This window comes from Phalaenopsis equestris, unplaced genomic scaffold (assembly GCF_001263595.1).
Source record: "Phalaenopsis equestris unplaced genomic scaffold, ASM126359v1 Scaffold000002, whole genome shotgun sequence".
In the NCBI taxonomy this organism is placed as follows: domain Eukaryota; kingdom Viridiplantae; phylum Streptophyta; class Magnoliopsida; order Asparagales; family Orchidaceae; genus Phalaenopsis; species Phalaenopsis equestris.
In genome coordinates, this window is record NW_018164444.1 from 50,805,112 (window position 1) to 50,826,564 (window position 21,453).

The window sequence follows — 21,453 nt, forward strand, 5'->3', positions numbered from 1 at the left end:
TCTTCCGCTCTCTCTTCTCTCTCCTCTAATTTTCCTCTTTCTCTCCCACTCTTTCTCATTCTCTCTTTACCTCCATTTATCTCTCTCTCTCTCACTCTCCCTCTATCGCTCTCTTGCAGTCTCGTCTCTTTATCTCTCCCTACCTCCCTCCCCCACTTGGCCTATTCATCACCAACAACCTTTCACTCTCAGCCTCTTATCACCCTCTTCCTACTCTCTCTCTCTCACACCTTATTGCTATATTTCTCTCCCTTTCTTCTAAACTCTCACCCTATCTCTTATCCTTTCTCTCTTTCTCATTTACTTTTACTCCATTTCTTGCTTTCTCTCTCTCACACACTTACTCTTCTTCACTCTCTCTCACTTTCTGACATCTCTCCCACCCCTCTCTCTCGCACTCTCTACCGATCTCTCTATGCTTTAAGCCACTCTTCACCTCTTTCTCCCTCACTCACACACACTCTCTCTCCATCTCCTTATTTCTCTCTCGCACACACACTCGCTTTCTCCCTCCCTCAATCTCTCTTGCTCAGTCTCTCTTTCCCCAACTCTCTTTATCCCTCTTTGATGCAGACATAAGGCTAACTTTAGAGTTTACCATGAACTGTCGAGCAACTATTGTTATGATATTGTTAAGCATTGCTATAAAGTTTTTTTACTTTTTTTATTTAATATATTTAGTTATTTTTCAATCATATAGTTTGTAGTATATTAGTTATTCATTTTATTTTACATTGTCATATTTTTATTATAATGGTCTATTGATTCTCGGAAATTCAAATAAACTCAAGCGTGAGGTTCTTAATCAAAACAATGTTGAATAAGGTAAACTTGAAATTCGAACTTATAATATTGAACCACTTTAATACAAACAATGTTATTAACATAAGTCAACAATGTTTGAAGCATGTTAAAATCATGTTTGAATCAAATTTGAACTGGATTCAAACATGCTATAACACCAGAGTTCAATCACAATAATTTTAATACAACATATTATCATTTTGGTACAACATAATGCAATTATAACAATCATGGTACAATAGATTATACTTCGATAAAATTATGTATTATCATAATAATTATGATACAACAAAGGATAAATTCGGCATATAATAGTATTTTAAAGAGTAAAATGCAACAAAATATAACTTTAATATAGCAAAATACAATTATAATAGTTGTAAAATAATATAATAAAATTTTCTCTCTTACAACTCATTTGAGTTTCCCATCCACTTAATACTGAGGAAGTAGGACACTTCTCATACCACCTTTATTACCTAATTATAATCTTATGACACTCAATTATATTGTTACAGTGTATGACCATATTATTATAGTGTCTATATTCTACCTCACATCTATAAATTATAGAATTAATAAACATCAAACTGTCTCAGAGCTTCATCTATCACACATTATGCTTTACATATGACCTAAGCAGTGTAATATCTCTCTAAGGATATGTCAGAATGAATACATAAATAATTACTAAATTTCTTAAATGTGAAGAGTCACAAAGGTGTTTTTTCTTATGGTAAGCAGTGTAATATCTCTCTAAGGATATGTCAGAATGAATACATAAATAATTACTAAATTTCTTAAATGTTAAGATTCACAAATTTTTTTTTTCTTATGGCATAAAAGCCATACATTTTCTTTGGCTATAGAATTGAAAATCAATGTTATGCTCACAACATTCTAACTCTAGATATGTTATAAATGTAAGATGTTATTATTTTTTATTTGAGAAATTGCCCTGTTTTATACTCTGGTATAATGTCACCACTGATTTAATCAAATAATTAAACTTTATATTTTGATAGAATTGCATGGCATTTTAACTGCTTTTCATTATATATTTAATTTAATTTTTTTTTTTTAGTTTGTTCCTGCAGCCTAGTTTGTGTTTATTTATAGAGTGACCATCTAATCTTGTTATCTTTGATATTAGTTTTGTTTAGAATGTATATTTTTGTAGTCACTATTTGTAGAATTTCAGTTGCAGCAGTTCTTCTTCTTAGCAGCTTCGATCATAACTTCTGCTGTTGTGATTCAAGAATTCAGATTTAGGTTATGATTGATTTCCTGCATTAATTTTTAGTTTGTATTCTGATTTGTATCATTTGTATAATCACTTTCAGTTTTAGCAGCGTCTTACAATAATGTTTGCCATAATAATGTCCGCACAAAGGACTTGTTCTTCTTCTTTCCCCACATTCTTTTCCAGCGAACCAAGTTGTATTAATACCTTGAATATTTCTCTAGTGTAGTTGGATGAATATATTGATATGTTTGTGGCTCCTTTTCCTGCAGACGAGGGAGCGGACAGGATCTTTAGCCCTACAGACAAACCTGTTCAGAGAGGACCGGTCCAGATCGACTAGACCGAGCCAGGCAGCTCAGTCGACGGTCTAGCCAATCTACCCGGCCCAGCCTAGCGGGCAGAATACCTAGGAAGGTCTGAGGACAATTCAGAGCCCGCACACATACAAGAGAAAATGAATCAGGGAGGTTTTAGAGGAAGTTTGAAAAGGGTCTTGGAGAGTCTTTATGCCGGCTAATTGGCTAGAGTCTGTTTTTATATATTATTTGACTGCAGTTTTTTTCTTATAGTGGTGTTTATAGCACTGTCTAAGATTTGTGGAGAAGCGGTTTAATTATAGAACAATAGATTAACCTTATTTGCTTTCATTGGTATTAGTAAAAATCAGCCCTTAACTAAGTTTTCCCAAGTCTCTATTGCAATTTATTCGCAGTTTTTTATTCCGGGTTGTATCGTATATATTTGTTGTCTTTTCTTCCTCATTATAACTTCTAAAATTTGAAACAACCATTGAAGTAAGAATGCTGCTTCAATAATAATTCCACTTCAGAATCATGGTTAAAACAGTTCAGTTAAACCTTGGCTGATTTTTTAGAAACCAAGTTCTGAAAAATGTTGAAGTTTCTTAAATTTATTTACTGGTTGGAAGTAGCAACGCGAGAACTTGGGCTTTAATCTTCAAAAATGCATTTTTAAAAGCAAAATGAATGAAGATTTAACAAAAAAAGTTCAAAAAAAGTTTTATATTTGCAGGCCTTCACAACTACTTACTTTGAACCTAAAAGATGCCACCTGTAGATTCTTCACTGATGTCGTGCACTCACATTGTTATTGTGGCATCTGAACAATTGGGTTAGCATGATATGATGATTTAGTAATTTTCTACTTTGTGCACTTTGAGAAATATGTGCGACAAATCAAGAAATTATCTGATAAAGAATGCATTTTGATTCAAGTAGTTCAAAAAGATGTTTTTTTTTTATCAATTTAATGATCATTTGGATTCTTGTTTTAGTTCAAAATGTTGATGAAACGGATCCAAGGATGCTAAAGTAATGTTTTAAATCACGCCCACTTGGATCAAAGACAAGAACAAAAGCGTATACCTGAAGATTTCTTGTTAAATTTTGAAGGATCAAATGTCAACTCAATCTTACGTGCTTAAAATCAAAATGAGTGTCTTGAAGAGAGGTATCCAACTAGCTCAGGATGACTTAATTTTGATATTATTAAGCTACTTAAATTTCTCCATGGCCACCCACGGTCAATATGAAGGCTGCAACACAAAAAGTCAACACCAAAATTAATGCAAAAGCAAAACTATCATCAAGGACTACAATCAATTAAACATCCATCTTGACAACTGAAGTTCAAATCAATATTGATCCCCAACATCATCATCAACATCCACGCCTATCATCTTTAATAAGATTAATGTTTGACATTAATAATGTCAATGCCTGACATTAATAATCGACAGCAACAAATTTGACAGTTGTTGTCTTCCCCAACACCAACTCCTATCATCCCTAAAAGGTTGATGAATGTTGGTTTCCTCTCAAATAAGAAGAAAAACTAGGCTCTCCACAAATAATCTTTTAAGCACAACACTTGCACATACCAATCATTTCAATTGTGTTAGGTAATACAAGTTTTTCAACAACCTTTATTTTTCGAGTAAAAAATTCTCTCTTATAAACCACTCTTAATTTATCTTAATTTTATGTGTGTATCAAATTTTTGTATAATGTTAAGATGATAAATTCTCTATGTATAAATATAAATATTCTAGCATACAACAATTTGGTTCATCTAAATGATCCATGGCTGGGGTGAAAATTAACTAAAATATTGAAAGGAGATTCACATCTATCTCGTGTAAGATTGCAAATAAGTATTCCTTCTATTATGCATTATTGCATCAACTCAAAAGTTAGATAATCATGCCATTCACTGATGTATCAATTTTATAAAAAGTAAATTAAGATAATGTAGCTTTTAAAGGATGTTCAGCTACACAAATGAGCATAGTCGGTGTGAAACCCATTGAGGCACCTTTTACTGTAAAGGTGGAATTTCAGTAGAAACTCCAAAGTTAAATGTGCTTTTGAGAGAGCATTCCTAGGATGGGTGACCTCCTTGGAAGTTACAACAACGGCAAAAACGTGAGGCCATTCAGCCAAATCGAGCAATAGCTTGATTGGTGAGAGTTCAGGCTGTCACAAATGATATCAAAGCATTACACTAGCTGGAAAAATAGAAACTAAGTGTCATACAGAACAAAGTGCTACGCCATGGGAGCCACCTCTTGAACCTAAGATGGGACAAAGTGATACATGGTGGGAGCCATCTCTTAAATCTATTGTGGTCACCTCTAGAATCAGATCTAGTTGGTGGATGATTATGAGATACGAGAACTAATGAGAACATCAACTATTTAAGTGGGGGAGATTGAGGAGAACTAATGCACACAAACCTCAAAAAATATAAGTTTTAAAAGATAAACGATTTCAACTCATCTGAAGCGGTAATCCTTAAAATGTATAAGATATTTAATAACTGAAAATTTCTCAAGAGAATATCTTAAATACAGAAGTCTTGAAAAGCACTTAATGACAATTGAATTCTCATATCAACTCAAGAGCATGCATCCATCAATCCGTTGCTTACAATCGATGAACATTTGATGCCTGCCAATGATTAATGCCTTATTAGTCACTCTCTATTTTGAACATGAGAATGATCAAGTTAAATCAAATGCTGTTGCATGACTTCTGGCATTTTTTTTTTATCATTGCCCAACAACTATTAATAGACTTTGTCGGCCAGCCAATGATACGTAACACATATCTTATTAGTCATTTGGTCCCCCTCCATTCATGGCTGCAAGTCAATTACCAGCCCACTATCATCAAATGATGTTTACCACCATAGAAGACATTTTTCCTGATTTATATCTATTGAATTTTTTATTGACACACACTTTAGTTAAAAAAAAATAACTTTTTGTAATACTTTGTATATTTCTATTGGATCATATTTTTCCCCTTTTCCTTAATGTTTTTAATGTTAAAATCTCATATATCTTATGTATTACTTCTGATTTATTTATGCTCTGGATCTTCGTAAGTTTTTATGAATTGGCATGGAGCAAGAGAGAGAGTTAACTCAAGAATGTCATTTTTACATGAGTTAATTCAAGAATGTCATTTTAACATATGAGATTAACATTTACACGAAACAAAAAAAATTTAAGTATTATATAACATTTGTTTATATATATATATATATATGCAACAAAATTTTGGAAGCGCCAGCAGCCATTGGATTTACTTTCACTGACTTGGGTGCGAAGGTGCTGTCTCCCATTATATCATGTGACTCACTAGTTTTGCACTTTGAATTTGGCAACAGCCATTGTAAACCTAGTGGAGGCCGAGAGACCATCCATAAAATTTCTAAAAATAAAAGCTTTAGACATGCTATGATCGTGTGGAGGAGATTTAAGAAAAAGATTGTAGCATTTAAAAGAAAGAACTCTTGCAAATCACTAAAGATGCAAACAAAATAGAAGCCAACAAGAAAATTCCAAGTTTAGTAATTTAACCGCCAAGCTTCGTTCCTAAAGTTCTAACAACAATGGTTTTTACCTCAAAATTGCATCAATCTATTATATTCTCTAACAAATAATATTTACATTTTACGTAAAAATAAAATTCAAAATTTAACAGAAAGAAGAGATGGTAAGAACACTCTAAAGTAAAGGCCAACCATAACCATTTGGAAATCGATCTTCCTTTCATTTTTCAACCATCAATTGCATTTAAATTGCATAAAGAACATTCCCTCTATTCAATCCCTCCACAAATCAAAATTTAAAATTTTGAATTTCAAAATTCAATTTTTTAAATTTCAAAGTTCTAAATGTGCAAAATATCAAAATCAAAACATGCCTTTAACAACAATCATAAACACATAAAAAAATAAATTCTAATTAAAAGTTTTCGATTGATTCCTTATCATAGATTTATTTAGGAGAAACTTCGTGCTCTCAACTTTACGATTGATCTTGTTCTCCCTCCTTAGCTTCTTGCGCTATATCACATCTTCCAACGACAACCCAAACATAGGCCACTTCAGCTTGTATGTTGTAGAAACAAGCTTATTATTGAAGATGGGTTGGGAGGAATTTCTACAGCAAAGCCATAAAAGACTTGGTTTACAAACTCCAAAAGAAATTGGTTGGAGCTCATAGACGTTGAAATATCTTAGGAAGCCTGAAGATACACTGGACTTGGAGGGGGTTACATAGTTGAAAATAATGCATCTACTGTAACTAAGAGAAATAACTCTTATCTGTGAATTGAAGAAGTCCAAAGAGGACATATGACAGTCAGTAGAATAATTAGAGTGCTCTGTAATCCTCAAGGAGAAGAACATACAGCCTTGGAAGAAAAGAATAAGGTCCTGGAGGCTAATGTGCTGTACTAGGTTCGATTTCAGGTTTAAGCTTGCTTGGTTGAACTTGATATATATCAATCTAATACAATCATCAAGAACATTGTAATCAAACATTAAATATTAAAAAAAAAATCTACAATGTATGAGAAGCTTATCCATGATGCCATTTTCCTTAACTATGAGATGATAACGAGCTTTTGTCAAAAAGAGGCAATTTTTGTATCAGATGAAGTTTTATGGTAACTGGAAGTAAAATTGTATTATTATTATTTTCAACTTAACAGCTTCGGTCCTATGCCACAAAACATCCAAGTCAAACAAAGCTTAGCTCGACCAAGCCAACAGCTAATTCACTTGAGCAAAACATCGAAGCAAGAGTTCAGAAGACATGTCTTGTTCTTAATACTTTACAATGAGAGAGAGAGAGAGAGAGAGAGAGAGACATTTACATAAATACCACCTAATTCCTAAGCGTTTACATATATAACATCAAACTTTTATATTTACATTTAAACCACCAAAATCTTTCATATCACATAAAAAATATCACCATTTTAAATTTCTTAAATAGAGAAATACACTTCTTCATACATAAGAAAAGTGACATGCACGTAAAAATTGAGGTTTATGTGTTAGATATGTAAATATATAAGAATTGAGCGATCCTAAAGCTTATATATATGATAATTTGTTCATACATATCTTAAATATTATTGCAAAGATCTCAAAATCAAATTCTTCTTGTATAAATTTACACTTCGGTACACTTTATTTATTTATTATTGCGCACACAAAAAAGAAAAAAAGAAAACTTTGCATCTAGGTTCTATAGTTTCTTCAAATTGTCAAACATACAAGGGACAAAAAAATGATATAATGGGCCTCACATAGGCTAGCTTCAATGTATCATCAGTTAGACTTTTGCTTATTTCAAGCAAAAAAAAACTAATGAAGACAAGGAGTCAAACTGAAATCAAACATCCCAGCTACAAGTCACTAACAAGACCAGAAATTGAAAAAACAAATGCTCACTTTCCTTCTTTTACTTTCTCAGAAAACAATGGTATAACATCAATCATTAAAATATAAACAACAAAATTAACATTTAAGATATCAGTAGAATCTACTCTCATAAAGAATCAATATTTGCATGAAAGCAAGCCCAAATGAAATAAATGTAAAATATCTTCCCAGAGTTCTTTAATTTAGTTGCGTATCTACTAAGGGAAAAAAAATAAAGCGATGCACCATTACATTGCCAACCTTCAAACTATTATGATACCCCATTATATAGAAATCAGAATTCTGGTGTTGGAGACTTTTCCATGAAAAAATATACAAAAAGGCCAGTTAATAGACTAACAAGTAAAACTGTACTGGGAATTATTTGGCACAACCTTTCTGATTATTTCATCAGCTGAGAGAAATAATAACATCATTATTATTTCATCAGCCTCATACCAACTAATTAGAATCAGCTTTGGTATAGCATACAAGGCACATATATGACCCATTATAAGTATACTTAACCCAGCATGGTATGAATTAAAGATGGGTCAGAAAAGAGTTTAAAGACAAGATCAAGCAAACATGCATTTTGAATAACTGAGAAACAGCACCGCATATTTTGTCAAGTAACAATTCAATCGGTCACTGAAGTCACTCTTATTGTTGATTTTAGCACATGTTAGGCACATACAACCCATATTTGAAGTTATAAAATATTATTATTATTTTGGGGACATTTACATATATATTTACATATCTAACAACCAATTCCTCTATATTTACAAATCCAACACCCAAACTTAATTTTTTACATCTATATCACCCAAATCTTTCACATCACATCAAAAATACCACTTATTCTAACTTAAAAAAAATAAAATATACATTTTCATGCATTAAGTTGGAACCTAATGTAAAATTTGATGTTTTGGTGTTTAGATATGTTAGTGCATACGAAATGAGAGGTATGTAAATCTTCTTTGTTCTTTTAAATTGGGACGTTGGAATCCTTATCCTTTTAAAGGAAATATTTAAATATAAAGTAAATATAAAACAACTTTTTGTATACAATATTATAAGCATATAATCTTAAATGCAAATACGAGGATTCATGTCATGCATTTCATAAAAATGTCAAGTATATCAACTGAGTAAATTAATTATCACTTTAATGTCATTCTCTTAAAAATGACATTTAAATTTTATTATTACTTCAACCACACCATTATTCTTCGGCTCCATTTTAAAATGGTGCTCTACGGTTCCCATATTTTTTAAGATTTAGAAATATTAAAACAGAGGGCAAGATTTTTTATCCAAGAAAATTGAAGTTCTAAGTACTTGGATAAAGATAATTTCCCTCTTTCATTAATTTTTAAACTAAAAATTTATGCCAATCAATTTTTTTATTATGCTTTCTATCATCCACATTCCTTTTACTATATAGCATTAAAATATTTTGATAATGCATAACCAAGCATCTTTTTGTTTCTGGTAAGTTAACATACAACCACACAATTCTTATGAATTTACCATATCTATAACGTGAAGTTAGATATTTACATTCATAACACTCAAATATTAAAGTTTAGGCGTTAGATATGTAAATACATAAGAATTGTGTGGTATGTGTAAATGCCCCTTATATATTTTTTCACAGTAGGAGATATCAGCAAAAGTTGCAAGGTATGCAACTCTGCATACAAGGAAGATCAAGCATCAACTTGTCCTCACCATTAATTAATTAAGTTTAAAGATATTAAAGCTATTTAGAAGTAAGTTCGAAACTACCTTTATATCCTAGTTAGAAATAAGAATCAAGCAAATATTCATTCATCATACTCTCTCTCACAAGAAAATTCCAAACAGGAGTATAGCAAGCAAAATACAACTGTAAAATAAATTATGATTAAAATGGAATAAAAGACTCGTTTATAAAAAACAAGCTAACTCTCAGCAAGCGGCATTGCAGAATTAATTAATTTGCATATAGATAAATAAAACTTAAAAGGTCGTAAATTCTAGATCTATAAATTGAACAAGTTTTCTCGAAATTTGATTGGGAACTGAGGGAAGAAATAAAAAAAGATAATACAAACAGACACAAGATTAGATTGGGTATTAGTACAAGTTTACTTGAAACTTATTTGGTTTTTAACAAATAAAAAAAAAATTTTAGCGAGTAGTAATTTAATTTTCGCTCTTTTCTAGTGTGAAAATTAAGTCATGACCATTTAGAGAATTTTGAGGAGCTTTGTAGATATTAAAAATTATATTTTTTGTCAAACAAAATCTAACCAAATGACGGATTAAATGAACTTCATTGTTTTGCAGACATGATTTGCATCTTCAAACAACCAAAGACCAAATTAAATGAACTTCATTGTTTTGCAGACATGATTTGCATCTTCAAACAACCAAAGACCAAATTAAATGAACTTCATTGTTTTGCAGGCATGATTTGCATCTTCAAGCAACCAAAGACCATTATATGAATGAATTCCTTTAGTTTTCTCTCCCTTTTCAGCTCATTTTGGGAGAGGAAAACACAAATTCTCCCTGTATGGTGGATTTTTTTCCTTTTATTTCTAATTCTGAATTTCCAAACAAAAGAAAGTAATAATTTTCTTTCAAATTTATTTATTCTCAATCAAAATTATAGCACCAAATCAAAAAATACAAGAGGTGCTCACAAAAGATAATGGAGACAAGGCAAATTGGAGAATGCATATACAGCTGACATGTTTTTCATAGGTGAGGCCACTTTTAAAATAAATGAGAGGTTGTAATAATAAAATAAATTTATTAAAGTTAAAGTGTTCAATATTAGTAAACAAAGACTAACAACCAAACATACATATTTGATGGGAGTAAAGTTGACAATTAGCAGTTATTGTTGGAAAAAGAGCAATTGAAATGTAAAATGACAGGATTAAGTATCTTGATTGTATAATTCTCATAGAATCGGACGTTGACAGAACTGCTTTTGAGTCAAAAAAGAATGGGGAATATCTAGAGTTAAATAACTGCAATGAGACTAACAAACTGTATTATAAGAAAAAATAGATTAATGTGGTTTGGACATATAAGATAAAGTGGAAAAGATACACCTATAAAATAAGTAGATAAAATTATTATTTAAACATTAAAATAAAGAGCTGTGGAACAAAGGTAACAGACTTGGTTTGGCCAAAAAAAAAAAATTTCAAGACTTTCAAGACAATGACTTAAAAACTCATATAACACTCAAAAAAACAGACCCGAGGAAAATTAATAAAGCCAACCTTGATTGTGTGGGTTAAGTACAGTGATGATGAACCTGATCTCAGTTCATTGTCTTTTCCACGCATTCATTTGGTTCATTACAAGCATATTTAAGTTTAAACATATAATTTATTTACTATTCATAATAAAAAAATAGTATGAAAATCTATGCAGCTAAAGCAGAAACAGGTAACTAGTAACAACTTTCATAACACAAAATCTTACTAAGGATTATGTCGTGTTTCTTTTACATATCTTGACAAAAAAAGGTTTTAAAAATCAAACAGTTATAATCTACATGGACATATGTCATAACATCAGAAAACCAAGCCTAATATGACAAACCAATAATTGTGAGAAACTTATGATGTAAGATTTTATGTTGTGACATAGCTACGACAATGGTAACACAGCAGCAAATTAAGAATTCCACAAACATAAAAAGCACAGAAAGTTCTTGTCGACATCACAAGAATATGTTTGATTATTCTCGATTCCAATATAGATATATCATCACAAAACCAATGCTACTTCAACAACGCAAGTTCTTGTCATAAAATGCAAATCACATGACAAAATAATACTGTAAGCCAAGATGGAGATTAGGACGAACACAAGTTCTGCTAGTACAGCATGCCATGAATACCGAACATACAATATTTTCAACAAATGAAATTGGAATGACAAAAACTCCTAAAACAAAATCATCAAAACAACAAGCAAACAAAGCTAAAAGAAACCATAAAGCAAAATGGAAGAGTTGATGAAGGATCAAGGCAGTTGGAACAAAAAAACAAAAATTAATTAGTTTTTAAGAAAATAATAAATCACCATGTTGCAAAATTCAGAAAACTTCATTTGATCTACACTCTAAATTATATTGAGTAACATGGCATACTCAAAAAAGTAAGCGATGAAAGAAATAACAACTTCCCGGCCATAAACCCATAGAGCAGCTGGAACAAATGAATATGCTCCTCGTCAGCATCACAAAATATACCCAATTTTTCAAATATAACTCAACATCTAAACATTACAAAACACAAGTACTCACCCATGCTTGCAAGCTCCCCTCAGAAGAATCATCATCATCTCCCAGTTCTCCAATAATTTGTCCTGTAAGTTGGCAAGAGAAAAATATGCTACAGAAAGTATGGCATTCAGCCACTCTCTCTCAAGCAATTCCCAGGAACAAGATACCTATACTTGTCAACATTCTGAAGAAGATAACCAGGAAGATGAACAGCTGAATAAGAGCTGGGAATGGGACCCAACTTTGCAATTATATCCTGAAATGTATACTCCTCTGGTAGCATGTCGAAGAGATCTGCCCCTCTGCAAATAACATCCTGAACCCTTGATGGCTTAAGATAGTAAGAAAACCTCACTCGATCAACATGGCTGTAAGCCTTCATTTTAAAAACAAATTCACTAATGTAGCGGAAGCAGAAGCTACAATGCCATCCTGAATCTGCCAACAAATCATCAGTCTGGCGAAAATGAGCGTATCTTGTCTTTCCAGGCTTGTATCTATGCACTGAGGCCCTCCAACTCTTATTATCAAGATAGAATTGGAATGAATAAAGATAGTTCCTAAGCTCCAGATGAAGCTTATCAGGAATGTCATCACACCACCTCAAAAGATCAATTGTGTGTCCACTGGGGATCTCATCAACATCTGACATAATCAATAAATCATCTTCATTGATTCCTGCTATCCTGATTAGCTGATCCAGAGCCACTCTCTGGTATGATTCTTCAACAAAAGGATTCTCCCCCTTGACAAATCTTCCACCAACAACACCATAAGTGAGCCTGGACTCTGCGAACTTGAACTTCTCTCGATTCCGGGAAAAAAACAAGGGTTTTACTTGTCCGGTGAAAGTGGAATTAGATTCCAGAAGAACGAACTCCGAGATGAAGGGGTGGAGCTCAGTCCAGCGAATCTCAAGGATGTCCACTTCGTTGCTGAAGAGAACGGCATCAAAGACACGCCTTGGAGTCTCCCTGATTCGCCAACCATGTAGTCTACATTGGTTCTCCATGGACACATTTTCATGATAGTAGTGTGGAATAATATTGAACGGTTTAGGAGGAGATTCCCAGAGGGGTCGGAGGAAGTAAGTGATCTTCTGGCCGTGTAAGTATATACCAAATATGAAGAGTGGTAAGACAATGAATAGAAGCAAAAGAGCCTTGTAATCAAATCCACGAAGCATGCAACGCAGCCGGGCATTCAACGCAACCCTAGAAGCCTGCTAGGGTAAAATTGTAGAATAAGTTGTTGAATCGAGGGTTAAGAATCACAGTGAAAAGTAGATTTTTTTTTTTTTTTTTTTTTTTTTTTTTTTCCAAAAAAAAGAAAAATAGCAAAGAGGATATCATGAAACCCGATGACTAAAAAATAATGCATAAACAAATGAGCGGAACAAAGCCGACCAAAACCCCAGCATTCTAGGGCTTTATAGCATAAACAGCGTTAAATCTCCTCACAAGCCACAATTGCGATCAAAATCCCAAAAAACCAAAAAAAAAAAACAACAGATCTGCGTTAAATACAATCGAGAAAAATCGAAATAGAAATGTAAATAGCAAAGCAAAGAAGTTACTGAGCCGCAAACGTCCTCGCAGATATCATCCGTCTTCTTCGAACTGTAATAGCTTCCTTCTTGCATCGCGAACACCTTCCTCCAGTTCCTAAATCAGCAGCAAACTCTTCTCCTTCACAATCAGAGAAGAAATCAACCTGATTCGCAGATCGGATCAGGCACGGCCTCCGATTTTGCTCCACCCGGCAACCGCCGGACCACCCAACCTCCCTCTTCCCCCTTCTTCCTCCTCAAAATCCCTATTTTATTAGCTGTCCCTTCAGTTTCTTCACCACTCTCTGGGCAAACTCAAATCTTTGTGAATAAATAGCGTCAAGAGATGAATTTTTCTCAGCATCGACTCTCTTTCTCTCTCCTCTGCTACCTCAATTATAGCCGTTTGGAATGCGCTTGGCTTGCCCACAAGCCCCACTCTCTCGGTTTTTTTTTTTTTAATGGTAAATTCTCGTCTTTTTATCAGGACTGAGAAGGGCAGAAGGGAAAATAAAAAAAATTAACAGATGGCTACAGATGTAGCGAAAAAAATGGTAAATTTATATATAAAATAAAAGATTTATGATTTATAAGTTGACGCCACCCACCCACAGGCTTCTGCCTCAGCTGCTACTGCTTGTCTGGCTCCTGTGAGCTTTCGATAGGAGGATGGGAGGACGGGCTGATGATGAGCAGCATGATCATAAAAATATGAATCATGACATTTTTATTAATTAATTTTAGGGCTATTTTCTCTTCTATTTTGAATTTTAATATAATTTTAAGTTATAATCTCAAAGAAAACTATTAAATAATATCAATTAGCTTAATATAATAAAATTTAAATTACCCATATATAATTAGAGGTATATTCAATAGTATATTAATAGTTTAAATGCTAAGTTTTAATTAATTTTTACTTTTTTTTTCATTATAACCAACTAAAATTAACTTTATGATTAATTATCAATTAATAGTTCATAAAATTTTTATTAAATCAAATTAAATATTACAGTTAATATTAATAATTTTGAAATATAAGTGCCTCCATTTGTCCCCTACAAATTTCTATGAAAAAGACATAAATGAGTCTTGTGAAGAAGATGAGGAGAACTATGAGCCTTGAAGGGAGCTTGCTAAAAAGGCATCGTCGGGATGTCTATCTCCCTTGTTGAAAAAGTATATTAATGGAGAATATTTAAAACTCTTACCACGTCTCTCTCCCCCTTCTGCTCTCTGGTGCAAAATCGTCGATGAACAAGGTTAATCCCTTTCATTCATCCCTTGGCGCCTTTCCATTTGGCGGGATTTTGACGCTCAATTCCATTTGGACTAGATCTAAATCTCGCTCAATTGCATTTGGACTAGTTCCTTAGTTGGCCTTCAAAAACTATTATAATCATAATAAGTTGTGCTGATTCAAGGGTGATATATATATATATATATATATATACTATAAACCAAAAATTTAAACTTGGCTCAAGTCAAATTAATTAAAAAAAATGTGACAAATGGAGGCCCTTAAATGATTAGCTTGATAATAAGATATCTACACTTATGAACATCTATGTGAAGTAGAGATGAGCGACTTATTAGTCAATATGTCATTTTCTTTAGTTACAATGATGCATTGTCAATTCCTCTAACATTTAATCTCAATGCAAATTATATCTTCATAAGTTTCTTTTAATAATTATCAGAAGAGATTAGCTTGATAATAAGTAAGTTTAGCAGTCATTTGGTTTGCTTTTTTATCAATAATTTATTCCTTTTGCAAGGGGTATCAACGGTTTGGTGATTGGTCTTGATGAAACAAAGAAAAAATGTAGTGTAAATCTTGATGTATTTGAAACTCATTGTTTAGTTCATTTGTTGGCGATTTTAAAACTTGACCAATCTAGTCTATTTTCAAATACACCCCACAAGTTGTCACCGCTACCTCTTGTTGTTGCCCACCCAATCACCTACTCATGTTCAGTCACCGTTTGTGTTGATGTTGAGCTTTATATTAAACTCATTTTACTCCAAATTATAATAAGAAAATTAATCTCATTGATTTATTTTACAATAAATTAAATAGCTAGACTATTTCAAATATATTATTGTTACGATCACAATAAATATATCATTTGGCATGAATCTCGGGGCAATTAACACAAATCTTGAGGCATTTTTAGCAAGAAATATTCAAACCCCAATAAAAAATCATTCATAACTCGGATTTCAGGAAACTTATAGTCAAACGGATTAGCTCAACGAGACGGACTCAATGGCACCAAAGTTAATCCAATGTGAGGCAAATTAAGCTTGAATCAAAGTTGATAAGCAACTCTTAGATGCTTTTAATGTCTAATTGGAAAGTCAAATTAATTTCAAATCAGACAAGCTTACAATCAAATTGAGCCTCTCAACAAAACGAATTCAATGAGCCTAAGATCACTCAATTTTGAGATCATTAAGGCATTCAAATGTCTATAAAATATCGTCTGATCGAGAGAATCCCTTTGGCTTATCCGATCGAGTAATCTTGATTCCTTCTTTGTTTGCAAGGAGGTCTCCCTCATACTCTATAAATAGAGCCCTATCCCCTCTTGAGAGGGGACCTAGACCTTGAATCGGATGAATCTCGAGAATTGGAGGAGGACTTGAGGTCCAGTGTTCCACATTGAAGGTCTAGCAAATGTCACATGCCCCTACAGTCATAGACTACCATCAACCACCACTCTTAGTCTTTTGTCAACCACCATCTGCTAGCTCTGGTTCATTGGAACAAAGCTCGTTACAGAAACATGTTGTATGTTTTAGAATTTTGTGTACATTATTGAGTAATATAGCACCATACAAAGTAGTACAATGATTCACCCAAAATAAAATGTATCTACATGATCCAAAGATAATCTAAGGACTCACTCTGAAGATAGTGCAACTCACTTCCTACATACGCTGCAACAATGTGCATTACATATGGTATAATGATGCCTCTCGAAGATGGTATAACAACGTACTCTATAGTAACTTCTTAAATCTACCATACTCAAAATATGTTGACTTTCTTTGGACTTCTGAAGCTCTCATCTTGTAGCTTACCCCTTATGGCCTACATAAACAAATACAATCTATGTGCTACACAATTCATGAAGCTTTGAACTCTGACCTTTGTGTTCTACAAACATTATAATAGCTCATGCAGCTTTAAACTCTTACCTCTGTGGCTTACAGAGATTATTATGACTCATCCAACTCTTAAATCTAGCATTCATGGCCTCTGCATCCTACAGACATTGCAACTCTCAACTTCAACTTATGTGGTCTACACACATTGTCTTAGCTCACATAGCTCTCAACTCTAGCCTCTATAGCCTACATACATTATCCCAGCTCATGCAACTCTCAACTATGGATTTTTTAATCTACGGACATTATCTCAATTTTTTCCAATATTTTCTTAATTTATCTATTAGAAACCTCAACTAAATCACTAGTCTGAGGGTGATATGTTGTAATTATCCTATGTTTAATACCAAATTTTGCAACTAATGTCTTAATCCTTTTGTTTTAAAAATGGCTTCCCCCATCCGTAATAATTACTATCGGCATCCCAAATCCACTAAAAATGTTTTTCTTCAGAAATTTTGCAACCCTTTAAGCATCACAATGAGGTAGAGATGTTGTGTCAATCCACTTAGAGACATAGGCTACAACAATCAGAATATACAAATTTCCTAGTGCAGGTGTAAATGGTCTCATAAAGTCCAAACCCCAAACATTAAAAATCTCAATTTCTAAAGTAAAGTTTAGGGGCATTTCATCTCGCTTAGCTAAGAAAATCCAGATTGGAATATCTTAAATGCAGCTCTATCAATACCAAAGTGTCCCACAAACTTAGAATCATGATATTTCTGAATAATTTAATGGGTTTCTTCTAATTGTACACATCTCATGATAACTTGATCATTACACTTATTATATAAATATGGTCATCCCAAAAGTAACATCTTGCAACATGAACGAAACTTTTTCTATTGATGATATGATAATCTATAGGGTATACTATCACTAAAAATAAAATTCACTATGTCAACATACCATAAAATATTTCACTCAGTAATAAAGTTGCTCGTTAGAAAAATTTCATTGATTTCATCTTCATAAATATTGTAATTTTTTTATCTAACCTAGATAAATGATCAGCAATTTGATTATCAGAGTTTCTCCTATCCACTACTTTGATATTAAATTCTTGTATTATAAGCACCCATCTAATTAATTTTGGTTTAGCATCCTTCTTTGACATAAGATATCTAATAGCAGAATGATCAATATGAATAATATATTTAGTTCCAATTAAATAAGATTTGAATTTATCGAAAGCATATACTATTGCCAATAATTCATTCTCAGTAGTTGTGTAATTAATTTGAGTTTCATTAAGAGTTTTACTAACATAACATATAACTTTAAAAATTTTATCATGTCTTTCTCCTAAAAGTGCCCCAATATTATAATCACTCGCATCACAAATCAACACAAATGGTTTTCCCTAGTCAGGTGAAACTATAATAGGAGCGATAAATAATTTTTTCTTTTAATAAATTAAAGTAATTTAGGTAATTTTGATTAAAGTTAAACAATACAACTTTTTCTAAAAGTTGACATAAAGGTTTAGTGATTTTTGAAATTTATTTTATATATCGCCTATAGAATTCAACATGTCCCAAAAACTTCAACTCTCCTTATAGCGGTAGGTGGAGGTAGTATTACAATTACTTGAACCTTTTTTGGGTCTACGTCCACTCAATGTTCAGATATTTTATCCCCAAAACTATTCCTCCTACGACCATAAATTAACATTTCCCCCAATTGAGAATGAGGTTAGTCTCTTCACAGTGTTTTAGCTTCTTGCTAAATGATCTAAACATGAATCAAATGAAGTTCTAAATATTAACAAATCATCATTGAAAACTTCTATCCCTTTCTCAATCAAGCCACAGAAAATAGACATTATGCACCTTTGGAAAGTGGAAGATGCAATACATAACCCAAAGGACATTCTTCTAAAATTAAAAGTCTCATAAGGACTAGTAAACGTAGTATTTTCATGATCCTCTGGAGCTATAAGTATTTGATCATATCCAGAATATACATCTATAAAATAAAAATATTGCTGACCAGCTAGCATATCCAACATCTAATCCATAAAAGAGTGATGGAAAATGTTCTTTTCTAGTAGTTAAATTCAATTTTTTGTAATCAATATAAATTTTCCACCCAGTGACATGTCTGTTAGGAATTAATTCATTCTATTCATTTACAGCTACAGTAACTCTGCCTTTTTAGGAACCCAATGAATAGGATTAACCTAGACACTATCAGATATATGATATATAATACCTGCATCCAACCACTGTAATATATCTTTTTTTACCACTTCTTTCATAATTGGATTTAATCTCCTTGAAGGATCTTCTTGGGGTTTATGATCATCTTCCATCAAGATCCTATGCATATAAATTGAAGGACTAATTCCCTTAATATTTGCTAAGGTCCATCTGAAAGCATTCTTATAATTCCTCGAAATCTCAATTAATTTATCCTCCTGCGGTTGAGTCAAATTTGAGGATATGTTAAATAACTTCCCTAAATATGCATACTTTAAATGTGTAGGAAGCACCTTCATTTCAAGTTCAAGAGGATCCTCAATAGAAGGAATAAGAGATTCACTACTTCCCGTAGTATCTAAAATTTCAAACCTCTTCTGAATAAATTTTGAATCTTCAGTAGGCTCGAACTCCAACTCATCATGAGAATCTGTGTCTTTATCATTAGTTAACTTATGATCAATAGTTTCAACTTTGCAACTTTTTTTGGAAATGACTATTACACAAGTAATCAATCAAATTCATCGTAAAATATGCATCTTCATTTCCTTCAGTGGGATATTTCATAGACCTAAGAACTTACTCTCATAGTTAACTCACTTTTTTGCATATCAATCATAGCACGTCCAGTAACTAGGAAAAGACTCCCCAAAATAATTGGAATTTCCTTATCTTTCAGCATATCTAACATAATAAAATCAATAAGGAAGATAAATTTATCCACTTTAACCAATACATCTTCTATAACCCCCTTTGGATTGGATAAGTGATCGACCCGTTCAGCTAACGGAAGAGTTACAATAGTTAGAGAAACTTTTCCTAAACCTAACCGTCTAAAAATAGATAAGGGCATAGGGTTTATACTTTCTCCAAGATTGCATAAGGCTTTCCCAAAAAATCTTTCTCCAATTGTACAGGGAATATTGAATCTCTCAGGTCCTTAAGCTTTTAAGGAATTTTTTCTCTGAATTATAGCATTGCACTTCTCACTAAGTGCTCATGATCTCTAAACTTCCTTCTCTTATTGAGACTATCCTTCATCAACTTCACATAACTGAGTATTTGTTCTAGAGCTTCAGCTAAAGGAATATTAATAGTTAACTTCTTGAATATTTAAAAAAATTTTGAAAATTGTTGATCCAACTTTTGCTATCGAAGTCTTTGAGGGAATTGAGATGGTGGTTTTTCTAAGTTAATTTTAGTCGAAGAGACTGGTTTCTCTACATCCTGAGAAACATATTCTTTAGGTTTTTCAGTTTTCACGATCTCTTTTTCAATCTCATTCTCTTTTCAAACTACATCCTCAAATTCTCTTCCACTTCTTAATTGAACAACTTTAATTTGCTCGTTATTCTTCTCCTTAGGATTTATCTCAATGTTGCTAGGAAGAGTTCCCTTAAGGTCGATTGCTAATTGAGTTAGCAATTTGTCCAATTTGGTTCTCTATATTTCATATTGTCACACCTTGACTTTATAGTTGATTCTCCATTTGCAAAACAACCTCCTCCAAAGATAACTTTTTTTCCTTAAATTGTGGATTATTGTTAAAGTCAGATGGATAATAAGGTCTATAGTTGGTACTACCCTGGTTATTCCAATTTTCTAAAGGATTTACTTAGTTATTTCGCCATTGTTAGTTTCCTTCATCATAATTATTATTCCAGTTAAACTTAGGATGGTTCTTCCAACCTAGGTTATAAAAGTTGGAATAAGGGTTGTTAGGTCTATTATTAATTGTATTTAAGGTCTAAAGTGATGAAGTGCTAGAATAAACCATATGTCCTAATGAATTCTTCTCAATTACTGGAGAAATTTGAGGTTGGTTCATTCCAAATTGATCTAGATTTCTAGATATTGTTGCAACCTGAGAAGTAAGAATTGTTAACACATTTGTATCATGCACACTGATAATCTTTTTAGGATTCACTCTTTATGCATGTCATTGGAAATTATTTATAGTCATTTTTTCAATCAAAGAGGAAGACTCATCAAATGGTCTTGACATGAGTGAACCACCAGCGGAAGTGTCAATAATAGATTTAAGGGATCTTAGTAAACCATTGCAAAAAGTTTGAATAATTAAGCAATCGGGTCATGCATGATGTGAACACTTTCTAAGAAGTTCCTTGAATATGTCCTATGCATCATATATTGACTCACCTTCATACTAACAAAATGAAGTAAATAATATCATTTCTAAGTTTAGAAGTTTTTTAAGGTGGAAATTATTTTGCTATCAATTTTTGGGGTAAGTCACCCCAAGTCCTGATCAACCCAAGTGCTAATGAATTCAACCACAATTTAGTCTTCTCCCTTAAAGAAAAGAAAAAAAATCCTTAGTCTAACAACGTCTTTTGACATGTCGTTATAACAAAATGTAGCGTAGAGTTCTAAAAAATTTGCTATGTGTAAATTTGGATCCTATGTCGGA

The 21,453-nt window shown here is 32.5% G+C and overlaps 1 protein-coding gene across 3 annotated transcripts; it reads right to left on the reverse strand.

Annotated features, from left to right (window-relative positions):
• Nucleotides 1-6,850: 6,850 nt before the first annotated feature.
• Nucleotides 6,851-14,084, reverse strand: LOC110037465 (beta-1,4-mannosyl-glycoprotein 4-beta-N-acetylglucosaminyltransferase-like). 3 transcript variants are annotated; one of them, XR_002295342.1, is made up of 3 exons: nucleotides 13,672-14,084; nucleotides 12,117-13,320; nucleotides 6,851-6,869 (listed from the first exon to the last, which is right to left on the reverse strand). XR_002295342.1 is itself a non-coding variant. In XM_020742132.1 (2 exons), the coding sequence occupies exons 1-2, from the start codon at nucleotides 13,735-13,737 to the stop codon at nucleotides 12,223-12,225; spliced, it is 1,161 nt and encodes a 386-aa protein (XP_020597791.1). In that variant the 5' UTR covers nucleotides 13,738-14,084; the 3' UTR covers nucleotides 11,906-12,222. The 3 variants fall into 3 exon arrangements, 1 of the variants encoding a protein (XP_020597791.1); XR_002295341.1 differs by lacking the exon at nucleotides 6,851-6,869 and adding an exon at nucleotides 11,906-12,018; XM_020742132.1 differs by lacking the exon at nucleotides 6,851-6,869 and having other exon boundaries at nucleotides 11,906-13,317.
• Between the last annotated feature and the right edge of the window lie 7,369 nt (nucleotides 14,085-21,453).

Coding starts and splice junctions, on each gene's coding strand:
- LOC110037465 (XM_020742132.1), bottom strand. CDS start 13,737: ATGCAAGAAGGAAGCTATTACAGTTCGAAGAAGACGGATGATATCTGC. Junction 13,318..13,671: donor GCGAGGACGTTTGCGGCTCA/GTAACTTCTTTG, acceptor TTACCCTAGCAG/GCTTCTAGGGTTGCGTTGAA.